Source organism: Micropterus dolomieu, linkage group LG09 (assembly GCF_021292245.1).
Source record: "Micropterus dolomieu isolate WLL.071019.BEF.003 ecotype Adirondacks linkage group LG09, ASM2129224v1, whole genome shotgun sequence".
NCBI classification, from domain to species: Eukaryota; Metazoa; Chordata; class Actinopteri; order Centrarchiformes; family Centrarchidae; genus Micropterus; species Micropterus dolomieu.
Genome location: NC_060158.1, coordinates 16790706 through 16811937, shown reverse-complemented (window position 1 = coordinate 16811937; position 21232 = coordinate 16790706). Strand labels below are relative to the sequence as shown.

Sequence of the window (21232 nt, the reverse complement as noted above, 5' to 3'; positions counted from 1 at the left end):
CAGAATCCATGTTGCTTGAAGTCCAGTGTAAAGTTTCCACAGTCAGTGATGGTTTGGGGTGCCATGTCATCTGCTGGTGTTGGTCCACTGTGTTTTCTGAGGTCCAAGGTCAACGCAGCCGTCTACCAGGAAGTTTTAGAGCACTTCATGCTTCCTGCTGCTGACCAACTTTATGGAGATGTAGATTTCATTTTCCAACAGGACTTGGCACCTGCACACTGTGCCAAAGCTACCAGTACCTGGTTTAAGGACCATGGTATCCCTGTTCTTAATTGGCCAGCAAACTCGCCTGACCTTAACCCTATAGAAAATCTATTGGGTATTGTGAAGAGGAAGATGCAATACACTAGACCCAACAATGCAGAAGAGCTGATGGCCACTATCAGAGCAACCTGGGCTCTCATATCACCTGAGTACTGCCACAGACTGATCGACTCCATGCCACGCCGCATTGCTGCAGTAATTCAGGCAAAAGGAGCCCCAACTAAATATTGAGTGCTGTACATGCTCATACTTTTCATGTTCCAACTTTTCAGTTGGCCAACATTTCTAAAAATCCTTTTTTTGTATTGGCCGTAGTAATCTAATTTTCGGAGATACTGAATTTGGGATTTTCATTAGTTGTCAGTTTTAATCATCACAATTAAATGAAATAAACATTTGAAATATATCAGTCTGTGTATGTAATGTATACATTATGCAAGTTTCACTTTTTGAATGGAATTACTGAAATAAATCAACATTTTGATTTTTTTTTTTTTTTTTTAAAAGTACGTGAATAAATCCAAAATTGTATCCCTTAAGGTAGGGTCGTCAGTGCGCATGTGTGGTGCAGCGTGTGTGTAGTAGAGAGAGCACCACCAGCTCCGGTGATGTGCAGAGTTATGTGTGAACTTTGTGGGACGTTCAAATTAGGGCCACACGGTACCAGGAACAGCCCAGCTGTGTAACTCATGACTGACGTTGCAACCCAAACGCATGTGTATATATTTACAGCTGAGAATTGTGGCTTACTTTTGCTAGCCTTCAACTCAACTATCGTGTTACTGTTACCTTGTTTGGGGTCCGCTCTGTGGACTTGAAATAATAGCACACTTCCTGTGTTTTTCCTTCTGGTCTCTTCTTCTCTTCCTATTTTCTCTCTCTTCCTCCACTTTGCAGACACCGGCATCAAATCACTTCGTATTCATAGATCACAGAGTAAGCACGCGCAATGTGCGTCAGTAATAAATGTCGCTGTGAAACAGTGCGCTATATAGTTATATGGATTAAACGAAGTATCGATGCAAAGAATTTGTCTATTCTTTTTAGTAATTGTATTATTCAAATAACTTGAAAATTTGTTTCAGCCCTAGTTCAAATCATTTATCACCATTGATGAAGCACACAAAGAATATTATATTTTTTTATTTACATAGTAGCTTACTCAGAATAGACCCGAGAGGAACTGCGATGTGCACCGATTTGCCGTCGAGTCGGCGGACACGCACAACTCTGGTGAATGGCAGAGAGAAGAATAAGCCTCAGTTTAGCCCCCCCCCCCCCTTTCTCGACACACACACGATTCGACTACCAGTCCACTATAGGCAAGACTTGACAATACTGATTTGACTATGTAAATCCATTGTCAAGGAAAGCCCTAGTCTATGGTCATCTCCACAGATTTCAGCGAGTTAAGCTCCAGGTTGTTCTGCACACACCATAGAGCTGTTAAAGTACCCATCTGTAGGCGGACTCATCACTAGGAATGGGTATTGTTAAGATTTTAACGGTATCACTACTCTTACCAATACTGCTTATCGATCTGGTACTGTAGAGGGACAAAACGCTAGACTCAGGCCCGCTGGAAATCCAGATCTGTCCTCCAAAAAGTATTGCTGGTAGATAAACACTTGGCGTTCGAAAGAAGTTACTGGAGTCGGTCAGAGATCGATGCAATAGAGTTTATTGTCAAAGCAAGACAAAACCCGAGCAAGCCTTAGCAGACCGGTAAGGCACGCTGAAAACATGGTGTGGAGCTTCTCATTATATAGTCCTTGGCTCTCCCTCGAGAGGTAGGGCCTCTGTGAGATACCTGCCTATTTTTTAATTTAATGTTGCAATTAATTAGTTCTACTGGTGTAAATCTCTTCTTTGGCGGTTTCTTTTCGGACTGTCTTAAAACCCCGTTCCTGTAATATTATACTCCCTTAAAATCCTAATTCTCCTATTCTCCTTAAAAGCATTAATTCATCTTTGTCAGTTAACTGTATAAACACATTATCTGAGGGTACTATTTCGTAGTCATATTTTTTTAAAAAACATTTGTGTTATAAGACACCAGTAAAACTCTCGGGTCAGGCACTTCCCAGGGTTTGGGCCCCCTTAAGAGCGTTTCTGGTCATATACCAGTAGCTTCCAAATTTATAGGCCCTGTTTTTTAAAAAACGATCTGTCTCTATAACCGTATGTTCTGTCACAGGTATGGAGATCTATGTCCCCATCCCCATAGGTTCTGTCATAGATATGGGGCACAGAGATGATGTAATATCTGGGTACACTTTTCTCCTTTCCCACTGAGTAGTATCTGAGTCTTACAATATATCTCAGGTGCATATGCTTTTAGCTGCATGCCCTTTTTGACCCATCCCTATTACACACATTCCAGGAGCACTCCTAAGAGGGTCAACTTTCTTGGCCTGTCAGCTTTGGTCTTATGCAGAGGGTAGAGCGGCACCTCAGAGTTCAGTTTAACACTCAATCTACCTAGGGATGTTACATGCTTATACAAATGTCTGAAAATCATAAGGCATAACATTCTGATAGAAGAAACATTGAGTAAATGATATGTTCTGGATAAATGAAATGTATTAAGTTGGATAAATGAAACATTCTTACTCAACAGTACTTTAACAGTATTCTTATTGGTTCTTTTTGTTAAGAGGAAAAATTGCTAAATCTTTAAATGGGTGATTGAATTTATGAACCACCCATAGCTTTAGTGAACTCCATGTGTAGGCTCTAGGCTGCTAGCAAACCCGATGTAGATGGGGCAACGAGAGATGAACTACGAGCTAGGCAGTCAAACTGTGCGTTTCTCTGCCTGTGTATATGATGCACTTTCGATAAATGTTTGGACAGGTCGCTTGAATTTCCGCGACCAGGGTCTCTGTGCACGTGTGTGTTGAATCAGTATCAATGAATTTGATGTATAATGCAATATAAAAATATTAAAAGGTATGTGCAATTATTTATCAGGACAATTCACATTGCAACAGTAGAATATTAAAATACTAATTGATAGGGGACAATTCACAATGAATGCAATGTATGCATTTTGAACATTTCCCTATCAATCAGGTGGTTACTTGACAACCTCCACAAGCTACTAAACGTAGTATAACTAATGTAAGATGTCACAGTGTCAGTTCATCCAGGTCTGTAGTTGCAGCCACAAAAACACTCCAGTCAGTAGAATATAAGCAGGCCTGTAGTTGCAGCTTTGACTCGTTGGTCCATCTTCTTACAGACTTGACCACAGACTTGGCAGAGTTAAATTTCTGCCTGTAGGTCAGGATAAGATGAACCAGACCATGATCAGGGAGTCTCCAGACTGCATGGGGAACAGACATCATCCTTTTAATGTTGTGAAACAGTGGTAGAACACGTAATATGCTGTCTTTATTTTGGGAGTTCACGGTTGATGTTTGCTCTGTTAATGTCCCCAAGAACAATGAGCAGGGAGTCTAGGTGTTTGTTTTCCAAGTTAGTTATCTGAACAGATATCTGTGCGCCAACCTTCATTTATAAAATCTTAATCTTTTATTTATAAAGCACTTTTCAAAAACAAGTTGCAAAGTGCTGTAACAAGTGCATAAAAACAAACTCGATGGGGAGAACAAGTATTTGATACACTGCTGATTTTGCAGGTTTTCCTACTTACAAAGCATGTAGAGGTCTGTAATTATTATCATAGGTACACTACAACTGTGAGACGGAATCTAAAACAAATCCAGAAAATCACGTTGTATGATTTTTAAATAATTACTTTGCATTTTATCGCATGACATAAGTATTTATTTTATTTACTTTTATTTATCCTTTATTTAACCAGGAAAAAACCCATTGAGATTAAAAATCTCTTTTGCAAGGGAGACCTGGCCAAGATAGGCAGCAAAATTACATCACATCATTACATACGTACAAAGACACACAAATGAAAGCCAATTATGCACTTACAATGAAATCTCAATAAAAACATTGACATGTGAGGGAGTCCAACTCAAAGCATGTCATTCTCAACTTAAAAACACTTAAAGGAATCAATTTACTAAGTTTTAAGTTGTTCTGCAGCAAATTCCATGTAAAGGGAGCAGAATAAACAAAGGCCTTTTTACCCAGCACAGTACTGACATGTGGGACAGAAAACAAGACAACAGCTTGAGAACGGAGAGAGTAATGACCAACACTTTTTTTCATAAGAAGTGAACATAAATAGGATGGTAGCACACCAAGAATAGCCTTATATATATATATATATAAATGTATACCAATGACAAAGCCTCCGTGTTGTCAGAGCAGACCACCCTACATGAGAATACCGCTCACAGTGGTGGGTGCGAGCTTTACAATTACTGATAAATCTCAGCGATGCATGATAGGCTGCGTCAATCATGTGAAGGCATTGAGCAGATGAATGCATATACTGTATAATATATCACCATAATCCAACACAGATAAAAAAAAGTGGATGCCACTAACTGTTAACATTAAAAGAAAAACAACTTATTTCGAAAGTAAAAACCCAATTTTAGCCTTAACTTTCTCACTAGACAGTGAACATGAGGCTTAAATGATAGGCAATCATCAATAACAATACAAAGATACTTATAAGTTGTAACAGTCTGTATTTCACGTCCATCAAGAGTAATCACTGAGGGAATATTCAGTGGTCTATTCAGAGGGCCTGTGAAAAGCATACATTTGGTTTTGTCTGCATTGAGCACAAGTTTCAACTATAGCAAAGTGTTTTGGACCATATTGAAGGCATTCTGTAAATGTGCAATGGCTTGTTTAAGAGAGGGTGCACAGCAATAAATAACTGTCATCTGCATAAAAATGAAAATTTGCATCAGACACATGCCGATTAAGATTATTTATATAAATAGTAAATAAAAGAGGGCCTAATACAGAGCCTTGTGGAACCCCTTTAAGGATTGGTAAAATATCAGATTGAACACCATCATGCTTAATGCACTGAGTTCTGTCACTAAGATAGTTTGAGAACCAAGAGACAGTTTTCTTTGAAAACCCTGAATTAAGAAGCCTAATTATTCAGGGTTTATGTATTTCATATAACAGAAAAGCAGAACTTAATATTTGGTACAGAAACCTTTTGTTTGCAATTACAGAGATCATACGTTTCCTGTAGTTCTCGACCAGGTTTGCACACATTGCAGCAGGGATTTTGGCCCACTCCTCCATACAGACCTCCAGATCCTTCAGGTTTCGGGGCTGTCGCTGGGCAATACGGACTTTCAGCTCCCTCCAAAGATTTTCTATTGGGTTCAGGTCTGGAGACTGGCTAGGCCACTCCAGGACCTTGAGATGCTTCTTACGGAGCCACTTCTTAATTGCCCTGGCTGTGTGTTTCGGGTCGTTGTCCTGCTGGAAGACCCAGCCACGACCCATCTTCAATGCTCTTACTGAGGGAAGGAGGTTGTTGGCCAAGATCTCGCGATACATGGCCCCATCCGTCCTCCCCTCAATACGGTGCAGCCGTCCTGTCCCCTTTGCAGAAAAGCATCCCCAAAAAATGATTTTTCCACCTCCATGCTTCATGGCTGGTATGGTGTTCTTGGGGTTTTACTCATCCTTATTCTTCCTCCAAACACGGCGAGTGGAGTTTAGACCATAAAGCTCTATTTTTGTCTCATCAGACCACATGACTTTCTCCCATTCCTCCTCTGGATCATCCAGATGGTCATTGGCAAACTTCAGACTGGCCTGTACATGCGCTGGCTTGAGCAGGGGGACCTTGCGTGCGCTGCAGGATTTTAATCCATGACGGCATATTGTGTTACTAATGGTTTTCTTTGAGACTGTGGTCCCAGCTCTCTTCAGGTCATTGCCCAGGTCCTGCAATGTAGTAAAGTAGTATAATTGCGGCAACAGTTGTTGCCTTCGCACCAAGCTGCTTGCCTATTCTGTAGACCATCCCAGCCTTGTGCAGGTCTACAATTTTATCCCTGATGTCCTTGGAGTCTGTTTGAGTGAGTGGGCAGGTGTCTTTTATACAGGCAGCGAGTTCAAACAGGTGCAGTTAATACAGGTAATGAGTGGAGAACAGGAGGGCTTCTTAAAGAACTACCAGGTCTGTGAGAGCCGTAGTTCTTACTGGTTGGTAGGTGATCAAATACTTATGTCATGCAATAAAATGCAAATTAATGATTTAAAAATCATACAATGTGATTTTCTGGATTTTTGTTTTAGGTTCTATCTCTCACAGTTGAAGTGTACCTAAAATAAAAATTACAGACCTACATGCTTGGTAAGTAGGAAAACCTGCAAAATCAGCAGTGTATCAAATACTCCCCACTGTACATGATAAAAGCAAGACAACACAAAACAGACTAAAATCCATCCATCGTCAACCGCTTATCCTGCGTACAGAGTCGCGGGGGTCTGGAGCCAATCCTGCCTGACATCGGGCAAAAGGCAGGGGTATACCCTGGACTAGGGCTGAACAATTTTGGAAAATTATGTAATTGCGTTTTTTTTTTTTTTTTTTCTCAATATTGCGATTTAATATGCAATTAATTTTTAAGCTCTTTACCTCCTGTATTATTCAAAATGGACAAGCAGTAAATCAGTGTATACACAATATTAGAACTACACTGTTCTTTCTTGTGTTATGATGAATTAGGTAGAATTATTACTATGAGCAATGGTGGAGAAGATATATCAAATTGTAATAATATGAGAAAGATAATTTGAGTCAAGTCATGGCATTAAATAACATGATATAATATCATCAGGTCGGCCTACCTATAGACCACAAGAAAAAATAACGTTAACTCACCAGTGTAAGTGCTCAATACAAAACCCAAAGTTCAACCTCCAATTAATGCGTCTTTATTTCAGTTCAAATCTGTTAGTCCATCTTTCTGTATCCCAGTAAGCACACTTAAGGCCATTGTACAACAAGAAGGCAAGGTACAGCGTAACGTGCAGACGAAGCATCAACTTCTTCTGCAGACTGCTTTCCTCTTGGATGTCATGTGAGTGTAATCGCAGCCGTTGCGATTAGAAAATCTCGTTTTATTACATCGCGATAATATCGCAAATGCAATTAATCGTTCAGTCCTACCCTGGACAGGTCGCCAATCCATGGCAGGGCCACACATAGACAAACAACCAGTCACGCTCACACCAAAGGACAATTTAGGGTCACCAATTAACCTAGTCCGCATGTCTTTGGACGGTGAGAGAAAGCCGGAGCACCCGGGAGAACCCACACAGACACGGGGAGAACATGCAAACTCCCCACAGAAATGCCCGGAACGACCAAGGTTTGAACACATGACCTTCTTTCTGTGAGGCGACAGCGCTAACCACTGTACCACCGCGCCGCCCAAAACAAACTTAAATGTTAAAAATAAATATAAAAAATATATAAAATAAAGTCAAATAAAATCATGAAAAGCTCAGCTGTAACCGCTTCCCCCAGGAAAAAATACTGCCGGTGTTGTGGTGCTGCTGCTCTTCAGCAAACTCCCCAGTGACTTCTTGGACTTTTTTGGTGGAGGTGGGGCTGGGACTGTTTGATCCTGGGGCTCCGTGGCTCTGTTCTGGAGGATCACAGAATAATAACACGTAGTACATTTGGCCAAATAAATCAACAATTATAAGGACTTTTTGTATCCACACTGCTCCTAAGATATTGGAGGTACTGTTTAGTGATACTGTGGTGTCCGAACAATAATGCTGCAATGATGTGTTGAGAAGAAATCCGCTTGACACTGTTCTTGATCATAAAAGTTTATTACATCAAGGAGTTCAGCATCAATTACAAGCTCTGCAGCAGCTTGGAGAGTGACCCAGCCCGATGACCACTCTGTCTCTTTGTACATCAAACCATAGCTTATATAGGACATGTTTAGGTATCTGCTAAATACCATGTAAGGGTTTGAGTCTGCAATCTAAAGCTCCAATCCATATAAGGGCACAGTGCTGTAGGATAAGTGTAAACATCTGTTAGACACCATAGAAGGGTTCAGTCCCTACATAAACACTAATCACTACTCCCCCCTTACACTGGGTCAGAGGTCAAATTCCATAGGAGGGTTCACTCTTTACACACCCATCAATCACTACTCCCCCCTTACACTGGGTCAGAGGTCAAATTCCATAGGAGGGTTCACTCTTTACACACCCATCAATCACTACTCCCCCCTTACACTGGGTCAGAGGTCAAATTCCATAGGAGGGTTCACTCTTTACACACCCATCAATCACTACTCCCCCCTTACACTGGGTCAGAGGTCAAATTCCATAGGAGGGTTCACTCTTTACACACCCATCAATCACTACTCCCCCCTTACACTGGGTCAGAGGTCAAATTCCATAGGAGGGTTCACTCTTTACACACCCATCAATCACTACTCCCCCCTTAAGAGTTCACTGAGCCTCTGTCTAGCTGCTAGAGTGTTATTTTAAACTGTAATGGTCGAATGCACATATGTTATACACCACAATACAACTATAATTCTAAAGTAAAAAAATTACATCTACTTTATCACCTTTCATTGCAAAAAAACACCCAAGACGTAATCACTTTCATCACCATCTTTTAGAAAAGACGAGCTTGTATTCAGGTGTTTTATAGTGCACAGAGAGTTATTTAGGGCTCCAAAGTGCGGCTAGATCACAGATCCATCATGGTTGGAAAAATATTCCATCTGTTTGATTCCAAGCTCAGCCTGCACAGACTTTCTGCACTGCTTGTCTAGATGCGGAATAGCCACCTGTGAGAAGTAGGTGCGGGATGGGATTTGATATTGTTTGTCCAGTTAATTCAGAAGCTTCCTAAAGTCTTTTTTACCAACTGTGTACATTGGCTAGCTCTGGTGTATTAACAAGTGACAGGGTTGTTGCATTTTTTTGGGGGACATATGCTGTATATCACCATACGGCACATTTTGCACGGTGCACATCTGTCGGATTAAAGTGCTTCTAAGCTACCAAGGAGGCATAATTTTTGTCCACTAACGTTTCCTCTTTGATCTCTGTTTCAATGTCTCACTAAGCCACACTCATCTTCTTACTTTTCTGTCTCCTCTGACTCGTCTTTCTCTCGCATGCTCACTCGCTGTTGAAGTATGCCACACGTCACGTGGTATGCTCCAAAGGGTATGTTCGTTTGGTGGATCCTTACGCTCACATAGTTTCAAGCGGGCTTTAAATCGAACACAACTAAACCTCATCTCCAGAAAATAAGCAGAATATCGCACACTTTCCTCAACGTTTTCAATGTGAAATTGCAATAATGGCATTGAGTCAATGAATCTTACACACCTATTTCTATTGAAGCACTTTCAGTTGCAGCACATCTCTGGGCCTTGAGTTTCCTAAATCCTAAATCACCTGCTGTTAGTGCCAGAAGCATAATCATGGAGATAGAAGTGTATTGTAATGCTATTGGCAAACCTCCAAATCTTGGCTCATGTAAACAAATGTACTACATATCATTGTATTTCTGTGTTGCTGATACAACTTCTTTTTTTTTCTTTTTAGGTGTGCCTCATCCAGTTTAAAAGTATTTTTAAGTTGAAGCAACATTTTCTCTCAAGGGCACATAAAGAGGTGGGCATTAAACTTCATGTACACTTAACTTGGTTAATTAGTAATTTTCAAATTCTCACTCTGAACCATTCACCAACCAAAATAAATATTTTCCTTGATGGCTACTTGAATGTCTTTAATTTAACTGTGTCATCAACAGCATTATAAGTTATGTGGGTAACTGTGTTGACTTAAAGCTGGAGGCTCTGGACCATTGATTAATAGGCGAGTCCTTTGTTTCACTCAGTGCAGTTGTCCAGTTAACTGTAATCCTGTATCATGAGACAGAACCCATATTTCTGTTGCTATGTTTGCTTCTGCATTAATAAACCTCCTCTGCATGTTTCATCTGTTCTTTACCAACAGAAAATGGAAAACGTCTTCCAGAAAGGTTGTGCTTTTTTCTTATTTAATTTCTTGTTAATCTCTTATCATCTTGTTTCCCGCACCATCTGTTACTTCGATGGAATGTCCAGTAGATTAACCTTATTTTTTTTTTTTTAGATATTTTAAAGGGACATGGTAAGCCTGCTTATTCTTCTTCCTATTTGTTTGGTGCTTGTTAACAAAGTTCTTGTGTATGTCCTAGAAAAGGAAATGTTAAATGCATTTCCTCAGAAAACTGCCATATTTTGAGACCTGCAATGCTTACATCCATATTTTTCCTAACAGTCTTCCCTGCCTTTCCTAGAGCCTTTGCATTTCTGGTAAAAAAAACAAACAAACAAACAAAAACAACAAGGATTAGAACTATCTCAAATGAGTTGGGGTTTTTGTTGTTTTATTTTTTTTTCAGACAACATAATTCACCTCTTCTGCGGGTATAACAAAGAGTGTGACACATTATGCCAATTTATCACATCTTGCCTCTCTATAGTCATGTGTTGTGTGTTAAAGTTACAATTCACTGTGTATAACCCACTTTGCTATATATTCTGTGTGAACTGATGGTATGTTTTAAAGTTACCATGTAACTAAAAACATTAAGGACACCACCTGGGAAGAATGTTAGTGGAAACATAAAATTGTAACAAAACTGACTTTTTATCATGTAATAAAGTGTAATATTTTTCTTTCATTGTTGTTTGCTCTATAGGCACCTTTCCCTTTATTACTCCGCTAGCAAAACATGAAAAACATCCCATCATAGGTTAGTAAAGTGTCTTGAATTGCACATGACGTGCGGTACATTAATATTATATTATTTTATTTTATTTATTATTATTTAATATTTATTATTTATTCTATGCATTTGTTTTTATGACTAAATACACATTTTTGATGTGTAATTAAAGCACCAGATGGTTATGGACTTATATGGTATTATTCCCATTATAACAAATGTGAGACGATGTTTAGTACTGCTGAAGATGTAAAAGATTCATTATGTTTGAAGTTAATTATCCTATTTTAAATGGCTTTCTTGCAGGCTTGTCTCTGCTGACTCTGTGTTTCAGTCGAGAGACAGACACCCATTATTATCTGTGCCATGTCTGTGAGGAAAAGCGTCCCTCAGACAAGATTTTACACCACCTGTCTTCTGGTGACCACTGCAGCAACTACTTTGTAAGTGCTGATTATTGATGATAAAAACTAACCCATGCTTAAAATTTGGAAGCACAATTTTAATTTATTGTATTTTGTATGTCAGAACTACACCAACCCCAATGTACTGCCTTTCTCCTGGCTCCCCGTGATGGATATGAGAGCCTTTCTGAAGCCTGAGATCACAAAGGAAGTCAATGAAAGAGGGCCTGGACTACTAAAGGTTTGTACCTGGAGGCCTGGAATCATACAATAAATGTATATTGACAACTTAAAGCAGTTGTATTCAATAACTTTATATTAACAATGGATCACTTAACGACTTGTATGTGGAAAAGGGTTGCTTGTAGTGAAAACCCACAAAGAATTATCACCCAACTCTGCAGTTCCCATCAGCTGTATGGAACTTTATAACTCAGATCATTGTTCATTGATCATGCCGTTTTGGTGATATGGGGGTGCTCAATGTCTGATTTTACATAGAGCTACCAGTTTTCTCCCAATAAGTTAATATACAGCCTATTACAATATACATTTCAGTGTTTAATGCTGTAAATAAAAAAATGAGAAAAGGACAGCTTTTAATGTTTTAAAGTGCGCAAGGAACCGCGACGTGCTTACAGCTATTGGCCGCGCGGCAGGCATGCAAAACTCTGCACAAGACTGGTGAATGGCAGGCGAGCAGAGAGAAAAGGGTCAACAATAAGACTCAGTTTAGGTGGAAACGTACAGTGTAAGTTACAGTGACTAATGAGCCGAGACTACAGCTCTGCAGCTTGTCAAAATTAAAGCGGAGCTACCATGTGTTACCCCCCACCCCGCTCGCAATCGCCACACACAAACACCGTTCGACTGTCAGTCGACTATAGGCAAGACTTGACAATTGTGATTCGACTATGTAAATCCTTAGTCGGGGACAGCCGTAGTAGGTGGAGACCAAAACGAGCTAAAAGGAGACTGTAGTATCCAATATTTATGCATTTGACTCATAACAGTTCAAAATAGCACTGTAGCAGCAGGACAGAGGGTCAGTGACCTAAGGGGAGAGCAGTGATTGGTGGTTATGTAGGGAATGAACCCTTCTATAGAATTTGACCTCTAACCCCTTGTTTTGTTACCTCAAAATAGTACTGTACCCTTCTATGGGTTTGACCTTTTATTTTGAAGACTCAAACCCTTCTATGGTACCTAACAGAGACCTAAACATATCCTATATAAGCTTTGTTTGATGTACAGAGAGACAGAGTGGCCATCGGGCTGGGTCACTCTCCAAGCTGATGCAGAGCTTGTAATTGATGCTGAACTCCTTGATTTAATAAATTTTTATGATCAAGAACAGTGTCAAGTGGGTTTTCCTCTCAACACATCATCGCAGCATTATTGTTCGGACACCACAAGACACAATATTGGTTTTTGTCAGATGGCTACAAACAAGACTCAAAACGAGTGCTAATGATCTGTAACTGCTGGATGTGTAAATGGGTAACTGTTTGCTAACATGTTCATCAGCCTAAAAGGTGAAAACATGTCACTGTTGGGTTTATAGCTTGTTTCTGCTGCTCCAAACAAAATGCTACTATGTGTAATGTTCTCTTTAGGTTCAGGTTCACCTGAGTGTGTGATTGAACTGAAACCGGTAACATGGTCATGCCTTTTCTCATTGTCGAAGACACACTACAGTTCACCCTCCCACATTATTTCTTACCATTGTATTGTACTTACACAGCACTGCCATATAAAGTTTCTGCAATATTTGTATTTGTTGTGAATAAATTAGAGGATGTTAAATGTTTCCACTACATTTTTTAGATGTTGGATTTACCTGGAGATCTGTTTAAAAAGCTTGAAACGAGTACCTATAATGAAGGTAAAGGATTCTAAGATTTCTATATGTAATTTTTGTGTGTTTTGTTAAATTGTCTGCTTATGAAAATGATCTGATCCTTCTCCCCAGCGATGAAAACGCTTAGTGAAAATGAGAAGCTTCCCAAGCTGTTTGAAGGTGTGTGCACATTTTTCTCAATACACTTATTTCTGCAGATGGATTAATCAGGACTGAGGGAGTTAGAGTTCAGTATAGAGTTTAATCTTCCTCTTTACCAAAATCAAACAGTGCTTTGATGTGTCGTATAATTATAACAGCAGCCCTTTGTTGTAAGCACTACTTGTATTGATTGCTTACCCCAGTTAATATCCATCCATCGTCAACCGCTTATCCTGCCAACAGGGTCGCGGGCCCAGTTAATGTATGAAGTTCAAAGTTTGTTGGAAACAGCAATCAAGTAAACACAAGGTCCATTTAGTAGCTGGAACTTTCAGTAATATCAAATGATCTTGGTTTCATAAAACATGAACCTACATAGATAACATTACTACATAACATGGTGCTTTAAAAGCTCAAGCCAACATGGACAAGAAGCCTTAAGGTGTTCAGAATTATTTTTAAACTTTAAACATTTAAATTATTATCATATCTTACATTTACTCTTTCTTATTGTCCTTGAGTCTGTGTTTCATCACTGCCATCTTTTGTTCCCCTCTAGCTTTTAAGCCAAACAGGACGATGATACAAACATACCAAAGAGACAGCAACAGGAAGCATCCACTTCTTGGTCAGTAAATGTGCCTAAAAATAACACCTGATGATCAAACATAATGTTTTTAAGTATGGAGAACAGGAAGGGCATGAAAAACAAGAAGACCTCAATGAAATAAGCTATCAATAAATCACTTTTTCTGCCTATTTTTCAACGGCTGTAACATTAGGTAAAAATGATCCACACGCTTGCTTTCTGGGTCCCTTGGAACAGCTGCTATTCTGTGGCCTGTGTGATTAAAACCCAGTCGGACTCTCTGCATGTGCGCTCACTAGCCTCTTGCCTACTGATTTTGAACTGTACACACAGCAAGAACACTGCAGCTAACGAAAGTCCACTAATGCCAAACAGACACCTGCTCCCAAACAAACTCTAACACAAACTCTGCGTAAGGATAAAAAACAGTACATTTTTATGTGCTGAAGCCCGTCAAGCCAAATGAGTATCAGATCAGTGTTGGGTGAAAACACGATCAACATCAGAAAGGCTTGAGTCACAGTGATTTAGTTGGTTCAAGTTAGATAACATTGGTTTGCCGGCTATTGCCGACCATTTCCTAACCTTATCTGGAGCAAAATACTATTGTTGTATGGTTTTCCATATTACGTCACCAGCTAATGCGACCCAGATTACTATCCTGTGGACCACTGGTGTTATGTCAAAGTGTTGATTTTAACCTGCAAGAAAGGGCATAATGGTACAAAGTAAAAGTGGAGTGATTGTTTATACTAGCCTATACTAACCAGCTCACGTTGGCACGGATGTGCCACTGTTTGCTTCGTTACATTCAATTTAGATTTATTGTCGTTTTACCGATACTTACACAGCTTCTTCACCATCTCAGTCACTGTAACTTATGTGACCCACATTATATAATAATGCAACATTTTGGTGCAGGACAACAGCACAGTGGAAGAACCATGTACTACAGTACATTACTTATTGCGGTATAACTGTTCTAAAGTGTGGCAACAATCTAATTTGTAAGATTCAGTCTAGCTCACTTAGAGCCTGATTAATAAAGGTTTGCGTGAGTAAAAAATGTGCGCAAACTTGATATCACCAGCAAATTAGCACGTAAGCTGATCTACTAATGGTGTGCACGGAGAATGATGTCTTTCAAAAGTGCAAGATGGCACCTGTTGTTCATGTAGTACTTTTGCCATAATGAATATGCAAATTGGGGCGTTTGAGTTTTATTGTGCAAAGTAGTGAGAGGGTAATATGCAAATAAATTTATTTGCTACATGCAATGTGATCTACCAAGTCTAAACGCAATCTCATGTGAGTGCAGCATCTGTATTAGATACGTTTGAAAGGAAGGTGCAAACCGCCAAGTGTTGCGCAGAGATGGCTGCTGTTATTGTTACCAGAAGGAGACACAGCCGTAGCGAAAGAAAATGTAGAGAAATTAACAATTATTACAATTATTATTCTATATCAAATATATAGAAATAAAATTATTGTATTTATTCGATGAACTTTATGAATTGAATAGTTTTTTTTGTATTTTCTTTTAGCTTTGGCAAAACTGTTAACATCCATGCCAATAAAGCAAATTTCGATTTGACCTGACGTCTTTTCTCCGTGAGATGGAAGAATTTAGCGTGGCACTGTGGAGAGCCCCCAGTTGCAGTAGTGCATGGATCATGTGTAAATTTATCCGGCCAGAGGGAACGATCACCAACTATTCACAGCACGCCGGTCGTAATAGCGACACAACTCATTGTAGGTATCGGATGGAGAGGGAATGGGGCGTACAGGGCCAGGGACGGGAGATAGTGGAGCGACCGGGCATGGTACGGACAGTCGGTGATTGTTCCCTTTGGCTGGATGAAGCACGATCTGCTGGCATTTCCTCGTGTCTGGGTCATTCCAGCATACTGTATATGTTTCTGCAGTTTTTCAGGTGTGCTGTCCAAAGTATTTAGTGCACTCTCAGGCAGGATGGTATGATTTCCACATAATCGGGACGCACTTAACGAAACAAACCAAGGTTTTTACGCAGTGGCTGCTTTCCCTCCCGACTCTCCATGGCGGAAACCATTAAAACACGTAAAACCCTCATTTAAATACTCTCACCTCCACTGTGTTTTCTCCTGTTGTCATCAATGCAATAATTCTTAATAAATCACCCAAAACAGGTACTAAAATGGCACCTGCAATATTTTAGAATGCACACGCAATTTAGTACTCTTTATTTGGGATGTTAGTAAATCGGGCCCATACTGTTTGTTTGTTATCATCCATTACATTTAGCTATGTTGACATTGCTGAGCCTCTCCGGTGAAAGACCGAAAAAGAGTTATTGAAAAGCCAGCAGGCGAGCCAACGCCGACTATCCAAATGCAGTCAGCATAGACCTTCTTGTTGGTCTCTGCGTTTCGGACTCTGCTTGCTCATGAGTTTGAGCAAGTACGCCCCTGGTTGCAATCTAAAAACTGCGCCACTTGTAGCTGCTGAAAACCAGCCCCTTTAAGGGAAAAATGTATTTTGTCTTCTTACATAGCATATTAAATTCAATGGATTAATATACAAATTAAATAAATGAATCACTTTAGTTAGTGGAATCTTCTATTATAGTATACCTTGTCGATACTGTGATATTAATATAATACCAATTCAACAAAATTAATTATTACAAAATTAATACTTGAACAAACCTACTCATGCTGGAGAGTTTACTTCATTGTGAACTTCCTCAGCTTTAACTACAATCCCTTCCCCCTTTGTGTCTCTTATTCTGTCTTGTAGGCATGCAGCACCTTGTTGAATGCATTGGTGCTGGACTGACTGAGAAGAGACACTACCTCTGCACGCTCTGCAACCTAACTATAGCCACCCACACGATCATCAAACATGTCCTGAGCTTTGACCACATCTTTTGTTACTTTGTAAGTAGCTATGACATTTAAAGAGGATATTCAGAAAAATCTGCCAATAAGACAAAGATCTTTAAGAAATGTGACTGTATCCAGTGACTGATCAGAAGATTTTGGGTTTCTCATTTTTTGATATAAGTAATGGGCATGAAACACGAGTGGAAGCACAATAACACAAGACAAAGCAAGCAAGCTAATAAATTCTTACTTACTAGTCCAACAGTAAAAAGGCAAGCATCTTTCCTGCATTCCCTCAGGTCTTTTAGCTCATGGCAACGAGTAAATTTGATTTTTACTCTTGTCCGGTCTTTTCTTCGTCTCTCTCTCTTCTCATGCACGGGACTCCAGTGTTACATAGGGCAAGTAACCTGCTTCTTGGCCCGTAGTGGCAATGAGAGAGACGCCATTCACTATTATTACAAGTCAGTGTAGCATCAAAATGATTTTAAAAGTATTGCTTTAACTTTTGAACAGCAGAGATTTTTGTACAACCAGGACCATAACATAAAGAGGTATGAACCAATGCTCCTCCCACACCTCCAGCAATTCGGGATGTCTGTTAATTTTGGGTGCGTTTGGGGGGGCAGACACCAGTGGTTTTCAATTCAGTGATTAAAAACGCATGGGATTTCCTGCATCATCACTGCAAATTTGATTTAACTGGAAAAATGCACATATGCAATAATTGTGCAAGATGATACCATCTCACTGTACATAATGTTGCAGGATATCGGAAGGAATGAAGCATTATAAAGAATCCGCCATGAATTAAATTTTTCCCCTGAATTACTTGTGAAAGACAGATGAAGCCTTTTAAGGTCTTTATTATGTGATTTCAGAATGAGTAAACATAATTTCTGCTCACTGTCTTCCTTCCCACTACACATAGTTTAACAAAAATTTCGATATTGAAGTCCAGTGTGTGTGTATTGTGCAATAGCACAGCATTTTCTCACATACCAGTTTGATAGCTTTCGTTTGTTTCTGAGAGCTGTACTTCCCCTGGGACCAGAGAACTTTCCGTGAGTCACTTAATAACAGGATACATCTGAGAGGTCATTTCAGGACACAGTTAGCATTTACATTTCAAGCACTTAGGAATGCAACTATTACTGTTAACAACTATTAAACGTTGGTACATGTACACTGATTGTTGATAACTGATAAATTTAAGGTGTTAAATTTAGGAAATATAGGTTTCCACCACAAATCACTTGCCAGATGTGGTTTATTAAGTAAACAGTTTGACTGCACAGTCACGCCAGCATTTGCTACATTATCTACCCTAAACAGAGTTGTTTTTGTTCTGATGTCTGGTTGAGTAAGAAATCTACCACAACTGAAATCAGTACTGTTTGTTTTCCTGTGACATAGTTTGTGTATTTCACATCAGTTTTAATCTGTGCAGAGAGCATGGCACCCCTCTACTTTGTTGACAAAGGAATGCTACCAGAACTACAACAAGGACTTTGTCAGCATGATACTTGATCTAGCAAAGCAGACAGAGGAAATTCATGGTACTGCAAACACTGATATGAAGGTAATAGTATTTTCCAAAGTCTCTATTGCAGGCTTCCACAAATCGATATTTTGTTGATATTAACGTGAAACTATTGTTTTACAGCAAGTGAACCTGGAGCCTGGTACATCAGTGAATTTCAGTCGTTATGCAGAAGGTATATATTTTTAATGCCTCAGTTTATGTTGTATTCCTCTGAATGATGTTTTACTAATTAAGCTTATGGTGGCTTGTAGCTTTGAAGAAACTGGAATCCATCACGAAGGAAAACAAGACCAGCTTGATTACAACCGTCAAGCCAGGGAACAAGCTGGGTATGTATTTCAGTGTAAACTAGTTGGATCTGTTTGAGGCTGTTGGTGTTACACCAGTTGTGATTATGTGAAATGTCTGCTGTTTAAAATGATAATAATGAAGGTTATTTCCCTCAGTGGATGGATGGATGGATGGATGGATACTGTCAGAAGTCTTAGTGTATTAAATGTGACCACTGTTTTGAAGAATAATAGCTCAGAACCGGGCCAGATATCAGATCTGAACTCATTTCCCCACTCTTTTGTATGCACTCTCTGGTCAGAGCATTTGTCGGGGGCTCTGGGTCTTAATAGACTTTTATGCCTGTATTCTTGAGAATTTTATGCAAGTCCAATTTGGGATAGAATAAAATGATGTTGCCTTTACCCAAAATCTACTAGAGGAGCAACAAAAACACTCTACAGGCAATTTCAATAAAAACTGTATTTGAAAAGATATGAAACAACAATTCCTATTTTCACCAAAAAATAGGTAAAATTACCAATTCGCTGCAGAAACTCACTCATTAACTCCTAACTCCTCAGGCTAGTTGAGTAATTAGTATTAGGATATTATGATAGTATACCACTAAAACATCCCACTACCAAAATGTAAAACTGTTTTACTGTATTTAATATTAGTACATAATGTTAGGCTGTTATATAGCTTTTATTAGTATACTAGTCCTAGCTGTACTAGTCAGGGGCCAACAGAATAATTTAAACTAGGCAGTAGCTACAGCAGGTTTAGAATAACAGGAGCAATGTTGCTTTTAGTAGTTTGTTTCATTAACCCAAAATAATCTGACTTGTGGTTAGTCTCTAATTAAATAAACGGTAAGCCATGAAATTAATCTCTCATTGATACCTGTTTATCTGTTAGCTACCTTATTTGCGACTGATATAATGTTCTTACCATATCACTTATGCTTTGCCTGGGCTCCGGGGGCTGTGCTGGCTTAGACAGCAGAGATGAGGGCAACAGCAAAATAAAAGTCAGTCTCATGTTCACGCACCTGCCGCCGCCATCTTCACTGCTGTCTGATTAGTGGCGGTAGAAGTAGCTGCAGCACCAAAAGAAAGCTCTGTAATTTTGAGGCACCACCTTTGCGTTTGGTCGAACGTTTTTAATCCATGATTTTTTTTTTTAAGCACATATAACTGGGTTAGGGGTTAGGTCCGTGTTTCAGCCACTTTATTATTTCAGTTATTGCTACTAGTCCATCCATCCATCCATCCATCATCAACCGCTTATCTTGCGTACAGGGTCACGGGGGGCTGGAGCCAATCCCAGCTGACATCGGGCGAAAGGGCGGGGTACACCCTGGACAGGTCGCTAGTCCATCGCAGGGCTACTAGTCCTATTGTTGTTACTATCATTAACATTACGATTATTATCATAAACACTATAAATATCTGTACCATTATTCACTCAGTCCAAAGCAAAATAACCTTTACTGTCTGTACCTCTGTGTGTATATTGTGTAGACTGCCCCCCCATCCCTCTCTCACACACACACACACACACACACACACACACGCACACACGCGCCCCCGCCCCCGCCCCTAACGGTCAAGGCGGATGGGCGCCCACCCTGACCCATTATTCTGCCTCTTAAAAGGAAGTTTTTCCTTGCCTCTGTCACCTAGTGCTTGCTCTTCGTGGGAATTGGTGGGTTTCTGTAATTAACATCACAGAATACGGTCTAGACCTGCTCTTTTATGAAAAGCACTATGAGATAACTGTAGTTTTGATTTGGTGCTATATAAATAAAATTGAATTGAAATTGAATTGCACTTCATTATGTTCTGATGTGTAGTGTGCTATTGACTGACATAGCACTGGACATAACTGTCTGTTATGTCCCAGTATGCTGCGCACATACAGCATGTGGTGCGGTCCACACATGACTTACGTGAATGACTAATCATTCATGCAGCACATCTGGACACACCACCACTCACTGAACAGATCTCTGGCTCACTGCCACAAACAACTGTCTCCACCTGCTGGCATGTAAAGCCGTCTTCTCCCAGCGCTGTTCCAAAGACTTCTATTCCTGTCATCATCACGCATAGACCAGTAAACCGAAATGTGCACATCCCACACAGAAATAATAGTAATCTCTTAAGGATTAGGACAACTGCACCAACTCCAGCACCCAGAACAAACACATTTAAAATGGCTCTCTTCAATGTGAGATCACTTTCAAGTAAGACTTTCATATTAAATGATTTTATCTTGTCTGCAAATCTAGATTTTATGTTTTTAACTGAATCCTGGTTGCAGATGAATGACTATAGCCAGCTAGCTGAACTGTGTCCGCCTCAATATGATTGCTTTAGTCAACGGAGGGTCAGTGGTCGTGGTGGTGGGCTAGTGAGCGTGTATAGGAAAAATTTTAAATGTCATCAAGTACGCTGTGATGAATTTAGCTCCTTTGAAGTTCTCACTCTTAAAGTTGGAGGGCTGCAACCTATCATATTTGTTATAATTTATCGCCCCCCAAAACCGCCTGGAGGATTTTTATCAGAACTTCCTGAATTTTTATCTACTCTGGTTTTAAATTATGA

General features: G+C 39.7%; 1 protein-coding gene across 5 annotated transcripts in view; it reads left to right on the top strand.

The window, feature by feature from the left end:
* The window catches only part of LOC123976198, an 81178-nt gene that overhangs the window by 24412 nt on the left and 35534 nt on the right, over positions 1-21232 (top strand). For all 5 annotated transcript variants that reach the window (XR_006826285.1, XM_046058133.1, XM_046058132.1 and 2 more), the window contains exons 2-14: positions 9775-9843; positions 10189-10213; positions 10327-10344; positions 10919-10972; positions 11252-11388; positions 11474-11590; positions 13177-13234; positions 13322-13369; positions 13911-13979; positions 16719-16858; positions 18255-18386; positions 18471-18522; positions 18602-18679. Coding sequence is in view for 4 of the 5 variants with exons in the window: in XM_046058133.1 (XP_045914089.1) it covers positions 9775-9843; positions 10189-10213; positions 10327-10344; positions 10919-10972; positions 11252-11388; positions 11474-11590; positions 13177-13234; positions 13322-13369; positions 13911-13979; positions 16719-16858; positions 18255-18386; positions 18471-18522; positions 18602-18679 (997 nt within the window). In the remaining variant the exon portion in view is untranslated. The remainder of the gene's footprint in view (positions 1-9774; positions 9844-10188; positions 10214-10326; positions 10345-10918; positions 10973-11251; positions 11389-11473; positions 11591-13176; positions 13235-13321; positions 13370-13910; positions 13980-16718; positions 16859-18254; positions 18387-18470; positions 18523-18601; positions 18680-21232) is intronic.